Genomic DNA, 19,830 nt, shown 5'->3' on the forward strand with positions numbered 1-19,830 from the left:
CAAGAGGTAAAAACCACAAAACAGAAAAATTATTTTAATTCTTGTTTGAGAGGTAAGAGTTCAAGTACTCATAAGAAAAGAAAACAGTGGCATTTAAAAACATGTTTTGGAACAGGACATGGTAAAAAATAAATAAATCACAAAAATAACAGAGGCAGTTGCTGAAAAAGTCTTTGGCATTTGAAATATACTTGAAAATTGCTTGATGCTATACATCTCTCCCTAAGTGAATGACACAAGAGAAAATATCTTGGAGTTTTAGTCAATTTTTAAAGCTTTTTTTTCCATGATAGCTCTCCAAGTCTTATCCTATAATCAAATTTATGATGAAATGAATTTAGCTCACACTGTATGTTACACTGTCATGCATACTGAAGTGTGTGTACTGTTGTGCTGTAACAGATTCACCTATGATTTTACTCAATTCCATGATTAAACTGCATGAAACATTTCTCTCTGGAAACCTGTCTACATAGACACAGTATAAAACATATATTTTATGACAGCTGAAGGATTATGTCACCAAGTACTAAAACTTCAATTTTATAATCTATCACAACTTTTTCTAATTCACCTGACAGATCTCCAGAGAACAAGGTTATTTGAAAGGAGACAGCTAAAATAAGTAATTTGTTTCCCCATAAGGTGGTTCAATGCAATCTCTGTTTTCATGTACTTACATCAACACTTAACCAAATTCCCAACCTCTACACACCCACCATCCTTTAATGAAAATGAGAGAAGGTAAGGAATTGCTATTATCTCACCTCATCTTTATCTGCTTCTTCATCCACTTCATATAAATGCACAGGAAGCTTGTCTGGCTTTGTCCCTTTACTACAAAAGAAAAAGCTTCTGAAGTACTAGGAATTTTGTGATTAGTTACATATTTTATTGATGCAAAAATTAAGATGTTCTTTTCCTGCTGAAGAGGAAAAAGCACACAAATAACGAAGTAAAAGCATGTATTTTTCATTAATTCTATTTCTTAGAAATCAATTTTCCTCATTTGTACATCTGGCCATCATGTCCCTTTTGATCTGCTTGTCACTGTCCTTATGTGTAACCAAAGAGAAAAAAAGCTTTCTCATTCACTGCACTCCTAATATCTTATGAGTAAGAATTCATACCTGCAACCACTGGCTCCTTGCAGGACAATGCATTTTTTTAAATTCCTATGGTGGTTTCTGTTCAGGGCAAGTGAAAAGCAGGTACTGACTTGTACAAAACCTGTGAGCAGATCAAAACTCTCCACAGAGCAACGTAACTATTTCTAAGCTGATAGATGCAGGAGAGCAGTTAGGGAAGACATAGATCTTCCAGAGCTGGGGTATTCAAAGTATTTAGCTACTCTGAGACAGTCTTAGAATTAATGTCCTAATCTCTATACTCTTCCTAGAAAATCTTGAAAAAAGTGGGAAAACATTTCTCTAGCAGATGGTTTAGAAAGTTTTGTAACAGATGTCACTCAGGCTTTTACTTTGAATCATCCTGTGAAAACCAGCTAGGTTCTATTCCCCAAACTCCTAAAGGCAGCTCCAAAAGCTGCCTTTGAAGCGATGAAAACAGGATATTACCATTTTAGGTTCATCTAAACATTAGTCTGTTTTAGTTATCATACTTTAATTCACATTGTCAATGCTACAATGTCTTGTTTTGACTTGCCTTTTAATAAGGCAATGTTATTGCAGTACCTTCCCAGAAAATGGTTTAACATGACATTATACATTGAAGTTCATCAATTCCACCCAACAAGTCTTTATCATCTCTACTGACCATTAACCATGGATATAGCATATTTCAGTTTACATATTACACATATTAAAACACTTCTCTAATAAATGTCTATATTAAATGCAAAGATCCTCCACAATTTCAATTTATCATACCACTAAATAAACTAAATAACATACTTACTTTGGAAGCTGTCGAAACTCTCCTGAGTAGTCTTCATATCTATAGTTAACAATATGCCAGTCTGAATTGTAGGTTTTGATGCACTGTTTAAATGAAAACCAAGTATCAATATTAACTGGAAGAAGATTAAAGGCATTCAGTGGACACAGCACAAGAAAACCTCTTAAGATATGTCTCTTTATGAACTATTATGGTTACATATCCAGCTCTGAAAATTCTGTACACTTCCTTTCTTTTGCAATAGTCTAATGCAATGCAGCTTTTTGGAACAAGCTATAAGTTTCAATAGAATGTTATCATCTGTTAGACATGTATCTAATAAAACCAGAAAATGGTGAATGCACTCAGCATCTGGATTAACCCTCTTCAGTTGTCCAAAAAGTTAAACCAGCATTTTGCCGCAGCTGAAAACATGGCCAAGCCTTTAGAAAATTCAGCTGAAGCTGAAATTGTGACTGAGCCCTTAGACAATTCAGCACAAAAACAGACACCTTTTTAAAACAGAATATTCAATTGTGCACATACTGATACAAAAAGCCAAAAACATCTTTTCCTTGAATTAATAGTGCAATTAAATTAATACTTAAATTTAAACTGTATGCTTACAGTGGTTGAAAAGCAATTATGTCATTAAGTTCTGATCTAGATCACAGGAAATACCATTTTACTCCACCCATATTGTTACAACATAAAAGTACTGATTTATCTTGGCTTTGAACAAAGTAACATAAAACTGACTAAATCTGTTGACAGAAACCATTCCATGCAAAATTTTATGTTACACAATAAACCTACATATACACAAACACAGCATCCAATAAATCGTAAATAGTTTCTTTCTATTTCAAAACATGAGTTTAATGCTTGCCAAGCAATTGTTTCAGCAGAAACTCATTAAACTTCATGAATTACCTCTAACACTACTCCCTCCTCTTGTCTATCCTCTTCAAATTTATCTCAGACATGTTTAGGTTAGGTATTAAGGGTATGTATCAGTGTGGATAAATCACTTTGATACAGATTCAGCTATCTGGAGTTCCTTCAGTTTTATTTGAGTTACAACAGACATCTACTTGTTTCAGATGTTAAAATATCAACTTAAAGCATGTCAGTAGAAAATCAGCAGATAATACAAAAAAAAAAAAAAAACAATTGAACCTTTAATTCCTTAAAGGCTTCAAGATAATAAATTAAGAGCAACCCCACAAAACCAAAGGAATGCCAACATAAGCAAACAGTTCTGAGAAACTTTAGGGTTGAGGATGTTTCTTCTACATGTAGCATACAAGTTGAACTGTCACATAATGAATTTTGGCCTCCACAAGTGTTACAGTTCTGGATACCTCTGTCCAACAATCTGTACAAGATTATTATGAACAAAGTAAGAATGGCTGGTGTGAGACACTTTATCAGAAAAAACAAGTCACAGTGATTCATTCCAGATTTACTAGTGGATCCAATATTATGTATTGAAATCACCCACGTTCATCTGGAAAAGACAAAAGCATGATGAAGGTGGGGGAGAACCATCTGCAAAAGCCAATGACGCAAACAAAATAATTAAAAGCTATCCTGTAAAACTTCTTTTCCAGCCACCAATGGAAAAAATACTGGGTTTTCCTGGAAATTTTGCCTTGAAATAATTGTCAAGTAAGTGGCAATTTAATTCTTTTTCCAGGGCTTATTTTTGTGCTCATTTTAAATGGCAAATGAAGAAGAAAAACAAGTTAGGTATAACATTGTTATTACACACAGTCCCCTGCAACTTCAGTATTACCTCAGTTACAAACAGGCTTTGAGCTTCTTTCTCTGCATTTTCAGGAACTGTTGAACGAATGTATCGACTCTGCCGCTGCAATAATGCTGTCTGATAAACAACAAAAGCAATTAATGAAACTTGCATTTAAAGGGAAGACGCACATTATAGCCACACTCAATTTCACCACTCTTATGAAGAAAAGCTCAGCAGAAAACATCCTATTAATATGATGTTTCAGAATAACCAATTAGTGAGAGTTTGCTTTCATTCAAGCAACATGTTCTCTCTTTCACAATAAGAGCAAGATCGGCAGCAGTGATAAATAGATGTCATAGGACAGCTTTTTCCACTATATTGTCAACATGGAGAGGAAAATACTAGGAAAAAAAAATTCCACCATGACAACATAACTCCAACATTTTGAAGGCAGACATTAAGGTAGCGTTGGTACTACACATAAAAACTATTATTCAAGGAAGGTAAATAAACCACACCAAAATAATAGAGTAATACAACTACAGATCTTAAGTGACAAAAAAATGAGACTAGCTGTTTAACTGCAGGTTTAAAGAGAAGGTGTGGACCACTGAAGCACATATACACTTCAGCCTACCGAGTCAGAACTTACTCCTATCCTATGCCAGAACTCAGAGAGGCACAGGAAGGCTGCCAGAGAGCAGAAAATCTCTCTGTGACCATGAAATTCTGCTTCTCAGACCTGTGCTGAAGGTAAGCCTAAGGCTACTTTACATTTGTAAAGTGAAAAAGATGAAAACTTAACAAAACCTTCTGGACCACAAATGAAAATAACCACACAGCAATAGAAATTGTTTTTGCACTGTGTGGAAAGGAGAAGGAGCAGATAAAAATGTGACTAGCAAAAGCTCCACGTGTTGTGTTGAAAAACAAAGGGTGCCTAAGTACATCACCTTAACTTAGCTCTGTTGAGAGTCTGATCCATAAGGTGATTATCTTGGTCATTACCAAAGCCTCACTCCATTAACTGGGGAGGGTATTTAAGTAAGAATATTCAATTACAGTAAAGATTGAAAGGAAAAAAAAAAAAAAAATTCCATAGTCACGGTCAACTCATTCGTCTAATCCAGAGTACTGCTAACTAACTCCTTGGATGGGAGAGGTGGGGAGGTATTAAAAACAAATACCACAAATCCTAAAAAATTGCATGGGACCAATAAACCTTGCAAACTGCAGTTAAAAAACAAAACAAAACCCCCCCCCAAACTGAAAGAAGATAGACATTTATATACTAACAGCTTTTAAAAATGAAGTTTTCTTAATTCTAGAAACAATTTCAAACCATACTAAGTATTTGTTTTCACAAGCTATGAAAATAAAACCTTAACTACATTAAGACCAGACTTTCTAGATACTATTCAAATGAAATAATCTGATATTTGATGAGAAATTATTTATACAATATAGAAATATTACATGCAGTATTTATATATATTCCACAAGCATACACTTATACTGCGCTTTCCTAAAAAATATTATTTTAAGAAAAAAACAGAGGCTAAGGTGGCATCTTACCAGGCACTTTTCATAGGAAACCCATGAACTTATCCATCAAATTTTAGCACTGTAGCATAATTCGGTAAAATTGAATTTGCTGAACATACTTTTTAAAACGGCTGCTCCTGTTACCTTGCTACACAGCTATCAATACAACAGTAAGGGCTTTTTGCTAGTTGTTCAAACACAAAAAAAGATTTTAACTTAGTACTGTATCAATATCAGCGACAAAACAGAAGACTCTGACTTGTCAATTTTGTTCGTATTAGTAATTGTCTTAATGCATCCGTCTCCTTCTCAGCACATCCATGAGCTGCATTAAAGAGCCAGGAAATGCAATGAGTGAGGTACTGTGATTTAGAGCAAATTCCTAAAAATAATTACTTAGGCAGCACCACAATCTTTTAAAAGCAAGCGTGCACACAAATACACATTATATTCCAAAAGAAAAATTAGGAAAGGAAGGATTGTCTTCTCACCAAACTCTCTTCACAACTGAAGTTTGAAATTGGCTGAACTGTTCTGTAGGAATGTAACTTTTCAACTCTCTGGGATTGAGTGATCATTTGATTTATGCCAGCATCAGGAACAAACAAAGTGTTAGTGTTTGTCTCATGCTCTCAAAGAAAATTAAAAAACCCTTTCAATTACTCTGCTGTCAAAACTAAGGAAGGGCACTTTTAACAGGAGCCAGGACTCACACGCACTTACTGAGGCACACAGCTGACAGACTCTTTCACTGACACAACTTTCTGGCTGAGTCCCAGGGATTTAGGATTTGTTGAGGTCTCAGAATGGGCCACAGCAGCAAGAACATTTCACCGAGTCACTTAAGGAGTACTCACTACCCAAACCCTGATGGAATGTGGATAGTGAACACTCCACAAGGAGTGCAGACTGCAAAGGATATTCTCCCTCTCACAAGGTTGTGTTTGCCAGTGAGACTCTTACCACAGAGGCTCATGCTCCAGAGGCAGAGACAGAAATTGTTCCGAAAGCCTCCAGGGAAAAGATGGCAAGCTGTACGTGAGATCCTGCCCTTAAACAACCACGTGTCAGAAGTGACTTAACCTTTGCCTGGGAAGTGTCAGAACCTGTATTATAAAGTAATTTCCAAACGAAATCCATTTACAACAGTTGGCTAAGGACTAAAGGAAAAATACAAAATAGATTTTAAAGAGAAAAGGTAATAGAGAAATTACTCTGAACATTTCAAAATTAGTTATTTGACCAGTTTAATTTGTTAATTTGGACATGAACATTTTTTTGCTTTTCGCCTACCAAAGATGTGCCTTCTCATAGAATGACCTGGATTTAGTTTTACTTCTGCAAACTTGGCATAAAATCTATTTTCAGAACTACTTAACTCACATTAAATAAAAGCTAAGAGGCTTTAAGTGAAAGTATGTTAAATCCATATGGCTCAAACCCAAAAATAACAAAGGTGAAATGAAGTCTAAGCTAAGCACCCACTGCCTTCAAAATAACACTGCAATAACTTTGCAAAGACAAATTTAATAAGGGTAGGAATGCACTCACATTTTATTTGCTACAAGCAAATTTAGCCTGCATTTGCATTATTGGACAGAACAAAGGGGAATGGATTCAAACTGAAAGAAAACACATTTAGATGAGATATTGGGAAAAAGTTCTTTACTGTGAGGGTGGTGAGCTACTGGAACAGGTTGCCCAGACAAGCTGTGGATGCTCCATCCCTGGAGATGTTCAAGGCCAGGTTGGTTTGGGGCTCTGAAGAACCTGGTCTAGTGTAAAGTGTCCCTGCCCATGGCAGGGGGTTAGAACAAGACAATCTTTAAAATAGTTTCAAACCTAAACTCTTCTATAGTTCTATGATTTCCTTTAAAATTTGAGGTAGTACTCAAAAGTTAGGTATTTTGAAAGAAAAAAAAAAAAGGGTATTTAGATAAAGGGTGACTTATTGCCAAGTACACACTAGTACTGCTTTGGGTTAAGGTTTCTTTACATAATTTACCCACGGTGCAGCTAACAAACATCACTGATTTTGCAGCCATTGAGCATACAACTTTAACATCATCACCACCATGAAGGTGGCCTGTTTTAAACTAAAGCTATTTAGTTAAGAAGCCATTTCATTATTGAGAAAATTACTGAAATTCAGGTGAGAAATTTCCAACAAGACATGAAGAGGTACAAACTTGGATACATGGGTATCCAATGGATATAGTCATTTACAACTACAAAGGAGATGGCTTTTCCCAGCAAGAGGCTGGAAAAGGGATAGCCTTGATAAACTGGTAGCATTGTGACTGAGAGTAGCAAGAACATTAACAGAGATGTTCCAATGGGTAGCAGAAAAGTGCTTCTATCGTCATAATTAACAAACTGTATAGGCACCATAATGAAAAAAGAGGACAAAAATGCAGCTAAAAATGAACAGACTACAAAGCATGAAGAAAGTTTAGACACCCCACTTACTAAGAATGAAAGCAAATTCAGTGATGCCAACAGCAAACATGCCTCCAAACACATCTACCCCTATAAATTTGTTGAGAACAAGGTAGGGAATAATTCGCTAAGTGATTTCAGTGCAGAAAACTCAGAGCCTGAGCTTGTGAAAAGCAGCTGAAACAATCTTCAAGTGGTAAATTTAAAAAGACCCAACACATGAAGATGAAGTTGCTGATTAAGAGCTCTTCTGATAACTACAGAAAAGCAAATCTTGCTGTTGTTTAGATATAATGGCATGAAGGGGAAAAAAAAAAAAAAAAACCCTTGAAAGAAAAAAATTACAAACCTGCTTTTTTGGATTTGAAGCTCTGCACAAAGCAGAACAGAAATTATGTTCTTCAGAAAAGTAAATTAACTGTTACTAAACATATAAAAAAAGAGAGAAAACAGATTTCATAACCTCAGCTAACCACATTTGGGACAATGGCAAATGCAGTTAAGTGGAAATCTGGAAAGGCTCCTGTAACTAGGTAGCTGGCTGAAGAACAATCCTTCAAACTGTGTGAGTTTTCCAAGACTGAAGCATTTTCTACTCCATCTTTGCTCAAATATTTCTTTCGTAGTGATATGAGCTTAGAGCTGCTTCTGACAGCATGTTTAGAGAACAGTCATACCTGAACAGAAAAGGAGTTATTTTCCTACTTTGTTACTGTTTTTTCCCCTCTTTCCCTCACTAGACAAATAATTTTCATCAGGAGTAAGAGGAGAGGAAGAGAGGAAAGCTATATGCGATCAAAAAAAGACAGTTTCTGTGCTTTTTCATTGCTGATATGGACTAAAAATTAGTATTGGTTCTCCTTAATACTAGCTTCTCACCCTTAATAAATTAAATTTCAGTTATCTAACTGCACTACCTGAAAAATAAAAAATCCAAATCAAGCAAATATTTCTATCCAATTTCTCTCTAAATAATTTAAACTTGAACAGAAATTCAATGTTGGCATCATCAGTGGTGCTTCTTTGAAGACATTCAGCTTCTTCCACAATCTTCCAAAAGTTCTAGAAGTGATATCTAGTACTGCAAGCTAAGTATTTTCTGTGCCATTTTACGTGCTAGTTTTAGGGCCATGCTAAACAAAATAGGCTTACTCTTAATGACAATATAAATTAACACTGCTGAGTTTCCTTTCCAGGCAAGGGGTTTTTAGATCGTAATCAATTTAACCTAAGCGTGAGGAAGAACTTTGTAAAGATAAAAACCGAATGCTCTAAAAGGAAATAGCTTGAACAGGTTTCTAGACAATGGTAGGCGTTTCCACCTATAAACAGTTCTAAGTGTGTTTACAGGTAGTTCTAAATGCTCTAGCTCACTATTTTATATTTTTCTTGAGGGGGATGAGGCCAGTATCAAACATTTGAGTCATGGCTTACCCAAGAGCGCTCACACACTGAGTGACAGCCACAAGTTAAGAAAGAGGAATTAAAAAGTACATGCGAAGCTGAGTGGCAAACACAGAAAATATGCCTTTTTTTTTTTAATTATTCAAATTATACTGGCAACTATATAATGAGTAGTGATTCTAAGCCTGTAAATATGGCTATGGAAAACTGAACAGGGTTAAAAGGTTTAACTTTCAAATAAAAATAATAAGCACGTAAAGGTTTTCTGTTCTCCAACTTGGGAATATTTTCATAATACATTGAATGAGAGATTTAAATACTTTATGTTGTTGAAAACAAGCTGGATAGATCAAAGTAGTTAAGAAGAGTCCTGTGTACAACAAAAATATTTGGAGTTAGTTTGTGCCAGCAAGTCTTCCAAGGAAAAAAAAAGTTTGAAAAGAGAGTTTGATAGTACAAACCAGTCTTCATGTAAATCACGTATGAAATGAGACCCTGCCAAAACTGGGAAAACCCAGAAAATTTGTTCAGCTATTATACTGATGGATAAAAAAACCAGAAAAGCTGACTACACTCCAAAACTGTGACTACTTGAAGGAAATCTTCCAAGATAACACACACTTTTAACCCCTGCCTTGATGAAAATCTGAATCCAAACAAAGGATGACAAAAGACATTACGATTTACAATAAAATTCAGTCATTCCTTTTGAAGGATGAGACTGAGAACTATGGACTACCTTCATTCATAGAGGCCTGAGGATAAGAATTGCAGAAGGTCACTAGGAATAGCAGATAAATGCTTCAGCCATACCCCCAGACTGCTCAGACAAAATGCCTGCGGATACTTAACAGGTCTGTTTCTTCTCCATTGGTAATTCAGAGCTGCTCACTGGAATGACCCTGGTAAGTGAACTAGTCAATCAGATAAAGCACACTTAGCAGAAGTAACTTGGATTCCTCTTGATCTGTGATACTGAAGAGACACACTACAGAGGGGATTTTGGTGGTATAGCCTAATCTTGTTTTTCGGTCCTGAAGCCTGCTGTTGGGCATCATTCTGAGTGATTCTGTATTTAAAAACTTGTATCAGACCAACATCCTTTTCAAGAAGTCTTACTTCAATCCTATAAACTTCCATGCGTGGCTGTGAACACATGAACCCCAAACTCCTGTCTAAATAACTGTAGCTTCACAACCCCCAAATTTTCAGCTCAGAGGGGAAAGGCTACAAAGTAGAGTAATTTGTGTCAGAATCAATGCAAAAGAAGCCCCCAGATCGTATTAAAAAGGGAGTCCAGCTGCATTCAGGTAAACACTCTAATAGGCCAGAAAAAATTCATTGCTAACTCAACATGTCATTTATAGGACTTTAGATGTCCTTCTGTAGAAATATAACAACTTATCATCAACTTTCCCCATGGTAAACAAACTTAGCTTCAACCACTTGGCTGAATAAAATTAATTTACAGACTTCAGATGTCTGCATACTTTTCAAATAGACATTTTGATTGCAGGTATGGGCATATGGACAAGAGACTTTCCTCACTATTTACTCCAGATCCAGTCTCTTAAGATATTTGGTAGTTATTCTAACTAGATCTACAAGAAATAAATTTTAAAGGTGTACTTAAATAAATTATTTATTTCTATAAACATGGTCATTTAAAAATATATAACAAGATCATCACAAAGCTTGGTTTTGGCTGGCTTAATCAAGTCAGAAACTCTGTTATATAAGTGGTATTTTGCTAGAACACAGTTTTGGCTGGGATGATGCAGCTAAGAGCAGCAGACTGCCTTTGAACAGGTTCATGTCCTTCACTATTAAGAATGGGGGGCAAAAATCAGTTTAAGAATTAAAGAAAGCAGATGCTTTTTTTAAACAGACATCACATAAGTTCCTACATTGGAAAGGGAGGGGGAATATCTACAAGTGACTGATCATCTTCTACTACTAGTAATTCTGCTTCAAAAGGCACTAAAATTGCTGAGTTGTGGAAGTAGGTATTATAATCTGGACAGATGAGAAAATTGTGCTATTTCCTCTGTACTCAAAAGAATAAATCAAGCAGGGTAATGGGACTCACAGCAAACACTTTGTGAGGATTTTTGGAGCTAAAGAGAGTTAAAAACCAAAGAAATAGGAAGTTATCACCTCATGGCTACTACTACTAAAAGCTTGTGGTTAAAAAAAAACCACCAAAACCAACCCCAAACAAAGAAAAAATCCCCTCAACAAAAACGGAGTGGATTAAATTACCTGGAAGTCATCATAAGGGAACAGCAGCATCTCACGTAGAGGATCATTCAAAATCTGTGTTTTTCTCTGAACGATGACATTTTCATAGTCTATTGGTTCTATAAGCTTTGGTTTTGCCTACAGGAAAAAAGAAAAAATCAAAATAAATTCCGGTATATTGAGGACAAATTACAATTGTTGACTTATTTTAGAAGTTACTCTTTAAAAGATTGGCAGAATTATATTGCATCTCCATAAAAAACATGCAGTATTCAAAATGCAGACTTTGTCATATTACACCATATGGAGAAGTGCAAGTGACAATTAGAGACAACCATGCTGATTCCCTCAGAACTATTTCACAAAATCCAGTAAGCCAGAGCTTATTAGCATAATCACATATGTATTCTCACTGCAAAAAAAAATTATAAAAAAATTACTAGTCTCTTATGTTGATGGCTGCCTCTGCTTGATACAGCCCAGAAAGCTCTGATCTAGGTTTAACAGGAATGGAAACAACCTTGGCTCAAAGACTGAGCTGTATTTTAATTCAGCAGTAACCTGCAGCGGGGGCAGACTAATTGACATTCCTACTTCTTTATTTTTTTTTTTTTCAAAATTCCCATAGGCCATCTACTTCCCTCTTAATTGCACGAGCAGCTTTCCTCAGTAACCGTGCATTGATTCCACATTAAAACCCTTTTCCGCAGATGAGGCATTACAGCTGCCCCTGCACAATCAGACAGAGAAAAACCTGCACCCTGCCAAATAATCTGTTAAGTGGTCAGATGGCAAAGCAGGTTTAGACAGAGCTCTGAAAAAGGCCGCTCTACTTTGGAGTGTGCTAACTAATGCAAAGATGGGGTTACAATCTAGCTTGAACTTTCTGCAACAAAAATTCAGCATCACAGTACCAGACATAAAATTACGGGTTTTTACAAGCAGCAATTACAAGAGACTTTACAAATTATACTTCCTCAAGATCAGTGGTACTGATTTACAGGTAAGGTATATTAAAGATAATTGTAGCAGCAAGACCATCTTCCATCACCATTCTAGGTAAAATGACAGGACAAGCTTTATATATGGTTTTGTGTAGCTCATGGCAATAACCCTCCAAATCTAATTGTCCTACAAAGGAAAAATATATCTATCAGTAATTCCTGTTAATCACTAATATATTAATAATATTCCTGAGAAACCCTACAGGTGTTTTCTTCATCCAAAAGTGAATCAAATAAATTTGTTTCTCAAGGAATTAGGAAAGCTTTGGTAAGAGAAAGTTACCAAAGTTTTCAGGCTTAGTTCACAGGCTGCTCAAAAGCTGCTTGAGATTCCCTTGTATGTACCACACAGCAGTTTTATTGGCAAGAAAAACGTGGGAACGTAACAAAGCATAACAGCTGAAGAGGCGAAAAAAGAGAACTCTGGAAAAATCTACCAAAAATTATGAAGAAAATGTAGCTTTAGTAAGAAAAATAGCTACCATTTACTATCACACAGGAAGGATTTACTAGAAGTTCATTACTTACGTAACAACATACTCAGCACAGACCAGTACTTCTAAGAGCCATGATTATTATGTTGTGTTTGACATCTTTCTCCCCAGAAGAGATGGAGAAGGGCTGTTCAGTTCACTATTGTACTGTGACACATTTTGAGAGCTTATCACCTGTACCCCAGCTACTGCCTCAAAGCCAAGAACTAACGTCAGTGTCCATCAGAAAAGGCTTGTGTTCATGTACCCATCTGTGGCTGAAATGGTTGGACAATTTAGCTCAGAAAAGCATAAGAAAAGATAACATTTTCTTTTATGTACTAATTACACAAAATATTCTGGTTGCAAGTTTGCATTTGAGTCTTCAGACTGCTGCAGTGAATCCCAAGCTAATGAAATTATGTGCTCTACACTTCCTTAACACCTTGTCCACCCAACCATTTGAAACGTTTCCTATATACTGACACTGCAAAATTACCCCTTCACAAAATTTCAGGTTGAGTAGCCCCATTATAACAGATTGTCATAACCAGTTCTGATTCCAAATAAATTGCTGCAACTTCACCACTTTCAACTCTTTACTAAGGCAGTAACTGTCCATTACAAATTTTCTGCCTTAAGCATGGAGACAGAGATAACAGAACACAAAGAGCATTTCAAACTTTACTGGTCTATAAATGAACTACAAGGTAACACATCAGTCAGAAAACAAAACACCCTTTGCTCACCTTTCTCTCACTTTCAGCTTAACAGGTCTCTTTCCACCTATCCAGACAAGCAAGATGCCCTCCTGCCAACCACTGAGCTTGGGCTCTTACGCAATACACTCTTTCTTAAGTGAGAGCAAGGTTTAGAGATTACTAGAGTAACGTGGCGCAGTCACTCCATTTGGTCAAGTTTGCTTTTCCCACGTGACCATTCCCCCTCAAGAGCTGTCATGAGAAATTATACACAACATGCTGCAGTGACAGGTTGGTTTGAGAGTGGTGCAGGATGACCAACCTTTAGGAGGAACAAAAATCAATACTGCAAATTAAACTGTGCCTAAAAAATGACCAGCAGAGAAGGACCATTTGATTCATTATACAATCAGTCTCTGCTCGTCAGCTTAAAAGGTTTGGCTTCACAACTGGCTCAAAGCAATTAAAAGCAGAGCTGACACTAGAAGGACCCTTCCCCTCTCATGGCACGCACGTTTCTGAGCCTTCTCACACTAAGACTGGCAACTGAGCCAGAGCAGCTTTGGTGACAGATGAGGAGGTGCCCTGGCCTGAGAGAGCTCCTTCCAACCAGGGGCCTTCCAGTCAGATTGTGCCTGAAATGCTGATCAGATGGCTGTGTGACCACTCGTGGCTGTTCGGGGAGCTTTTCAAAGGAAAGAATAAACACGTGCATGGTCAATATTGTCAGAAAGCTCATGTAGCATCATCTCAAACGGGAAATGGATTTTTACATGGTGCTGCACATGACCAGCACTCTCATCCACTTCTCCCTGGTGCTGAAGACCCACGTCCAACCTCCCGCAAATTCTCTTGGGAAGGTGACAGGTGAAGACTGGAAGAAAGTTAGCTCTGGCTTTTCTCATTTTATCAGCAAAATCAGATGAAAAGGATTACTTTTAAAGACAACGCAACTAAAATCATTTCATGGGCATGCAAACACACACACACGCTTGTCTAGCACAGCTAATTCAAAACCCAAAAATGCAGCTTTAAAAATCATCCAATTAATTTCAAATGCCTCTCTCTGCCCTGTAGTCACAAAACTGGCTTATCACAACTATAAAATTTATGAAAAGAAATCTTAAAGGAATCTTAAAAGAATATAAGCTTTGCTTACATGCTGTAACATGTAAGCAAACACAAGATTAAAAAAAAAAAAAAATCCTCCCCCATGACAAGCTTTTAAAGGGTCTAAAGCTCATTGCAGCTGAAGTCTTAAATACAAACCTCTCCTATTTAATCAGTAATGTACTTGATTTGCACAAATATAATTTACGTAAAAATTAATGAAGAATTTGTTTCCTCGGAATTCTCCTAAATGCTACTAACTTATTTCTTAGTCATTTGTCAGATTCAAAAGGAAGAGGATGTTTTATCAGTTTAGTCCAGATATGAAAAAAGAAAACAATAAACAACACACTGATACTGGCATTTAGCCAGACATAAAACAGCACAAGGAAGTAGATTCTCTCTCAGGCTCTTCCATATTAAAAAAAAAAAAAAAAAAAAAAAAAAAAAAAGTCTATTATTTCATGTAATATAAAAGAAAATATGCTGGGTAGTTACAGGATCGTTAAATACGATTTAGGGACCAGCTGACACAGATAAAACTCAGCCCAGTCAAAACTGCAACGTCAAGTTTATAGGCACTAAAATCAGTCTTTCCAATAAGGATTAACTTTTCTTATTAATCTACAGCCAGTAACATTTTTATTTCTGTAATCTAGGAAAATGCTAAGAGCATAGGGGTTCGTGGCTGGTCTCGAGCCAGCCAATGCTATATTTGTTGAAAGATAAAAGAGCAAATTTTCTGCTGTACCACTTTGGGTTTTGCCTGAGTATTATAAGCATGGAACCTTATCAGAAATAAGAAATATTTCAAAACAGCAGTCATGACACCTATACATCAAGCATTTTAATCTGTTAGAATACAGTTTATAAATTTGGACGAGCGGTGTCAAAATTCATCAGTTAAAATAAATTTTAAGCTAAGAGTTCAGTGATTGCCTACATTACATATTACAGAAAAAAACCCCCACAGTACCTGTTATTCTTGCATGTTTAAATTGAGACAATTGTTATTCTCCAATTCTCTTCTCAGAAAACAAAAGATGGTAAGGCTAAGCATACCGAATATTGTTAGCCTCCTGCTACAAAACATCATTTACCTTATAAAAACATGTTTGGCTTATACACCTGCAAATTAACAAGTTCCCATAAGGAGTAAAATGGAACTACAGGCACTAGCAGGAAGCAGCATATAAATACATGAATAGGAGTTATGTATTTCTTAATAGTGGCCTGAGGAAAGCCACTGTGGACATACAATAAGATTATTTAATACTAAACATGGGTAACAGCTCCATGTATCTTACTGTCCCACAATAAACATAAAATAAATTGCCCAGGTTGAGGTTTTAAAAATTAATTCAAGAAATTATTTGTATCCTAGAGCTTACTTTTAACTATTACATTTTATACTGCCAGCAAGTTTCCAAGCAGAAAGATGACCTCCAAAAGATCCAACTTCCCAGAAACCTCATCTGTTTTGATGAGCAATTACTACTTGCGACTATCAAAATGCAGCTGGACAGCAGGCATATTCATCTAGTAACTTCTACAACAGCTAGCACAACAGCAGCTCATCCCAAGGAGGGTTTTGAGGCACCACCTGGAAAATCTAAACGCCTTTTCCATGGGCTCTTCTTGCTTGTTAACCTCAAGAGCAAAGTTATGACAATGTAATTCAAATCACAGGGACACAAGCAAACACACATACTGACATACTGGCACTGAGAGCAGCTGATGACTTTCTGAGAATCACCCACCTAACCAGGAAAAGTTAATTCAGGCACAGCACTCAATCAAATAACATTGTTTTCAATAACACATGGGATGCTTACAGTTATAAATACCCAGATCCCTCAATGCTCCAACAGACTCTCAGTGAACTACATTTAAAAAAATTAAATTAAAATGACATAAATTAATATGGCAAAAAACCTGTTGCCTCCTGACAGCTGATTCTATTTCATCTTTATAAAGAATACATAAATTGAGTGCTAGGCCAATCACATCATATTTTCACTAAAGGAATAATACATCCACACTTGAAAGAATGTTTTAGACAATAATCAATGAGAAGTATTACTAGAGTAAACCAGAAGCCTACCGTTGCATATGCTATTGCTATCTAATGTAATTCCCAGGTTTCTACCCCAGGAAACAAGAAATTCTGCTATTTAGAATTTATTAGAGCAACTACAAACCTTTTCAGTCTTAGTTATAACCTTACTGCACCCTGCACCAATGGCAGGGTACCTACTTCACTGTGCCAGTAAAAATGTAGTGCAACATCACAGCCCAGTGAAATAAAAATGGACCCAAATGTCAACGTCAAATGAAACATATCACCTTACTTTTGCTTTGTGCCTGGCAGCACACTTGCTGCAGGTTACTTGCACCACTTCATCTAGCTTTCCTCAATAACTAGACAAAAGGGCTCTATAATTATGCTATATATACACTTGTATATATAAACAGATTATTACCAAAATAGCAACTGAAATGACAGTGAAGACATTTTTAATGTGACCCATGCAAAACCTAAATGTTCTTCCCTTTAAATATTGACCTTTGTGTAGAATGCATGCACTTCATCCAAAAATGAAAAAATGAGAGCAAACACTTGATTATTCCATGAACATTAAATTAAGTGGTATTTGAAAAATTATAAGGATATACTTAATAAATGGTAATAAGTAAACACAGTATTGTTTTATACTTTTTTTTCTTCTTAAACAAGTACATGTGCCTTCCTGATTAGCTGCAGTACTCCAAGTATCTGCAGAAACACTAATATCCTCTCTGAGTATTCATGGGGGAATAAAAACAATTCTAAATAAAGTTAAACATTCCAAAGGCAGGAAAGCACACACAAGATTAGCTCATATTGTACTGATGAAAATCTGGACCAGAAATCAGAACACACCCATCCAAAAAACCCCACGTTTTACTAACAACTCTCTGAATAGAACAAAACTAAAAAAAAACCCAAAAAACAGTGACAAGGAAAAGAAAGTTTGTCTTACTAGCGCACACGTAAGCTTTCAGTTATATACAGTAACAATTCCCAAAAAGTTACAGATGAGCATTACTAAATACAGATGGCCAAAACGTTTTAGTTCAATTCATAATATAGTTCAAATAAGAGGGAGGGGGGACACCATAATTTGAGGATCACCCCACTAACTTCAACTACAGGCAGACAACTAAAGACAGGAACAGCAGCAGCAGCAATTAAGCATGAAAAAATACTAAATAAAGTTGAAATTTTAGTAAGAACCATCGAAGTACTTCTACTTTCTACTGATATGTAAGTACTAGTTTACCAACCTTCCTCTGAAGAGAGTTGGTGGATTCATTACAGCTCATTTATTATGTCCTCTTGCTTGTACTATTAAAGTTCCAACAGAACTAAGTGTCTAGCAGTGAGTGTTTCAGACAAAATAATTCTTATTTGATTAGTTCCCCCACATACAAAAAAAATTCTCTTTTCCTTCACTGGAAGTTATTTTAAAACTTTAAATTCCTAAATAATGTACATTGAAAGAATTGAAAAGTAAGTCTTTTAAGGTAGATACTTTAACAGAGTAGTCATTAATTATTTAGATAGTTCTTTGATCATTTAAGTAAAATTTACCTGTTAAATACACACTTCAGGAAGTTCAAAGATGCATTAATTGGAAGATATGCTGGGCAATTAAAAAACAGAGGTGCTAGAAGGAGTTTTAAAACATATGTAGTTTTCATGCTAGGTTCAAAGAGCTGTATAAATATGTTAGACAGAGACTGAAAAGCAGCTACCCTGAAAGCCAGTTCCAAAGGCACACTCAAAGAGAACCAAAGATTGACAAACTAGAACAGCAAAAATCAATTTAAAAGGCAGACAACACACAGAAAATCAAACCTAAATCTTAAATGCAAATTATTCACGAGTAAGAATGCTGGAACTTCTCAACGGCATCAGATTAAGAAGTTTTTCAATGACAGAGAGAATGGGAATTATTAAAGGGAAGAGACAGCTTGTTTAAAGAATTCTTACCAGCACAACCACAGCACCCTCCGCTTGCACTTCACAAGGACCTGCATCCTTGCCCTTCTGCGGAGATTCTATAGTAAGCTCCTTCTTAGGATTTCTGTTTGTTCTTGCCTGCATTCTTTCATTGAAAATACAGACAGCAGCAAAAGTGTTTGCTTTTTGGCATCAAAGTAATCCACATGCCAGTGATCCAGTGAAAACAAAAGCTTTTTCCCTGGCACGAGCAGCACAAAGAACAAACTAGCCTAACTTCTCAGCTGCAGTTTGCTAAATCTGTTATGGTGGGAATGCATGACAGACAAAGGCCAGCCCCTAAGCATGCTGTACTCCTCTGGGGAAGGGAAAAAAAAAAAAGGTGGATCCATTTTAACGCCTTAAGGTTATGAGCCAAACACAAAAGAGAATGTGAATATCTAAAATTACTATGTAAAACAGGCTGAGTTTTTTACAGCATGTATAAAATCAAGGCTTCAGTAATTCAAAAATAGTTTTAGTGTAAGAATTAGTCACCAGTTGTCAACTGTGTCTTTTTAGAAGTATAAAACCCTAAGTAAGCTTTTAAATTTTTTTTTTTGCATTAATATTACTCAGGTGTTATCAACAATCCACCACTAACCAAGGAAATTCTACAAGATCAATGCTCTGAAAAGATACATTACCCTTTTTAGGGGGTAAAGTGGGCATGACCTTTTTTATCTTAGTGCTAAATCCGTATTAAAAGTTTTACTTAACACCAAATTGCCTTCCCAGTAAAAATCTTACATAGTCTACAAATATGCTAACTCAAAATGAAATTCAAAAAACTTAACTCTTCAAATACCAGTATCCCCCTGCCTCTTTCCTTTCTTCAGCCAATTAGCTCACTCCTGTATCGCACATTATTTGCGCTCCTTCCCCACTCCTCAAAACCCTTCAAGACTATAGGTGTCCGTGACTGATCAGCATCCAAAACCACAGAGAAGACAATGCAACAAAATCTTCACACATTTGAGAGAAGAGACTTGGGAGAACCTTGAGCAGCCACAAAGACCAGGCAGCCATCACTCGCTGCCTTTGGCCAGTACAAAACCCTGCAGGGTATCACCCTTGGCTCGGGAACAGCTCGCAGAAGTGGCTCTTGGCCTCAAGACTTCCAGGCTACAACAGTGCTCAGTGGTTGCTCTCTTCATTCCCATCCTTAATTACAACATAAACTCAAGTCATGCTTCTACTTTGCTTTTTTAACCCA

General features: G+C 36.3%; 1 protein-coding gene across 13 annotated transcripts in view; it reads right to left on the bottom strand.

The window, feature by feature from the left end:
* The window catches only part of DOCK9 (dedicator of cytokinesis 9), a 114,381-nt gene that overhangs the window by 64,681 nt on the left and 29,870 nt on the right, over window positions 1–19,830 (bottom strand). For 7 of the 13 annotated variants that reach the window (XM_040056117.2, XM_058419434.1, XM_040056110.2 and 4 more), the window contains exons 2-5: window positions 11,303–11,419; window positions 3,695–3,784; window positions 1,918–2,000; window positions 768–837 (exon numbers count right to left, since the gene is read on the bottom strand). In XM_040056117.2, coding sequence (XP_039912051.1) covers window positions 768–837; window positions 1,918–2,000; window positions 3,695–3,784; window positions 11,303–11,419 — 360 coding nt within the window. Of the gene's footprint in view, window positions 1–767; window positions 838–1,917; window positions 2,001–3,694; window positions 3,785–11,302; window positions 11,420–11,721; window positions 11,768–18,605; window positions 18,892–19,830 lie in introns of those variants that run through there. The other 6 variants (XM_058419439.1, XM_058419435.1, XM_040056109.2 and 3 more) reach the window with 3 other exon arrangements.

The sequence above is a fragment of the Hirundo rustica genome, chromosome 2 (assembly GCF_015227805.2).
Source record: "Hirundo rustica isolate bHirRus1 chromosome 2, bHirRus1.pri.v3, whole genome shotgun sequence".
NCBI lineage: Eukaryota > Metazoa > Chordata > Aves > Passeriformes > Hirundinidae > Hirundo > Hirundo rustica.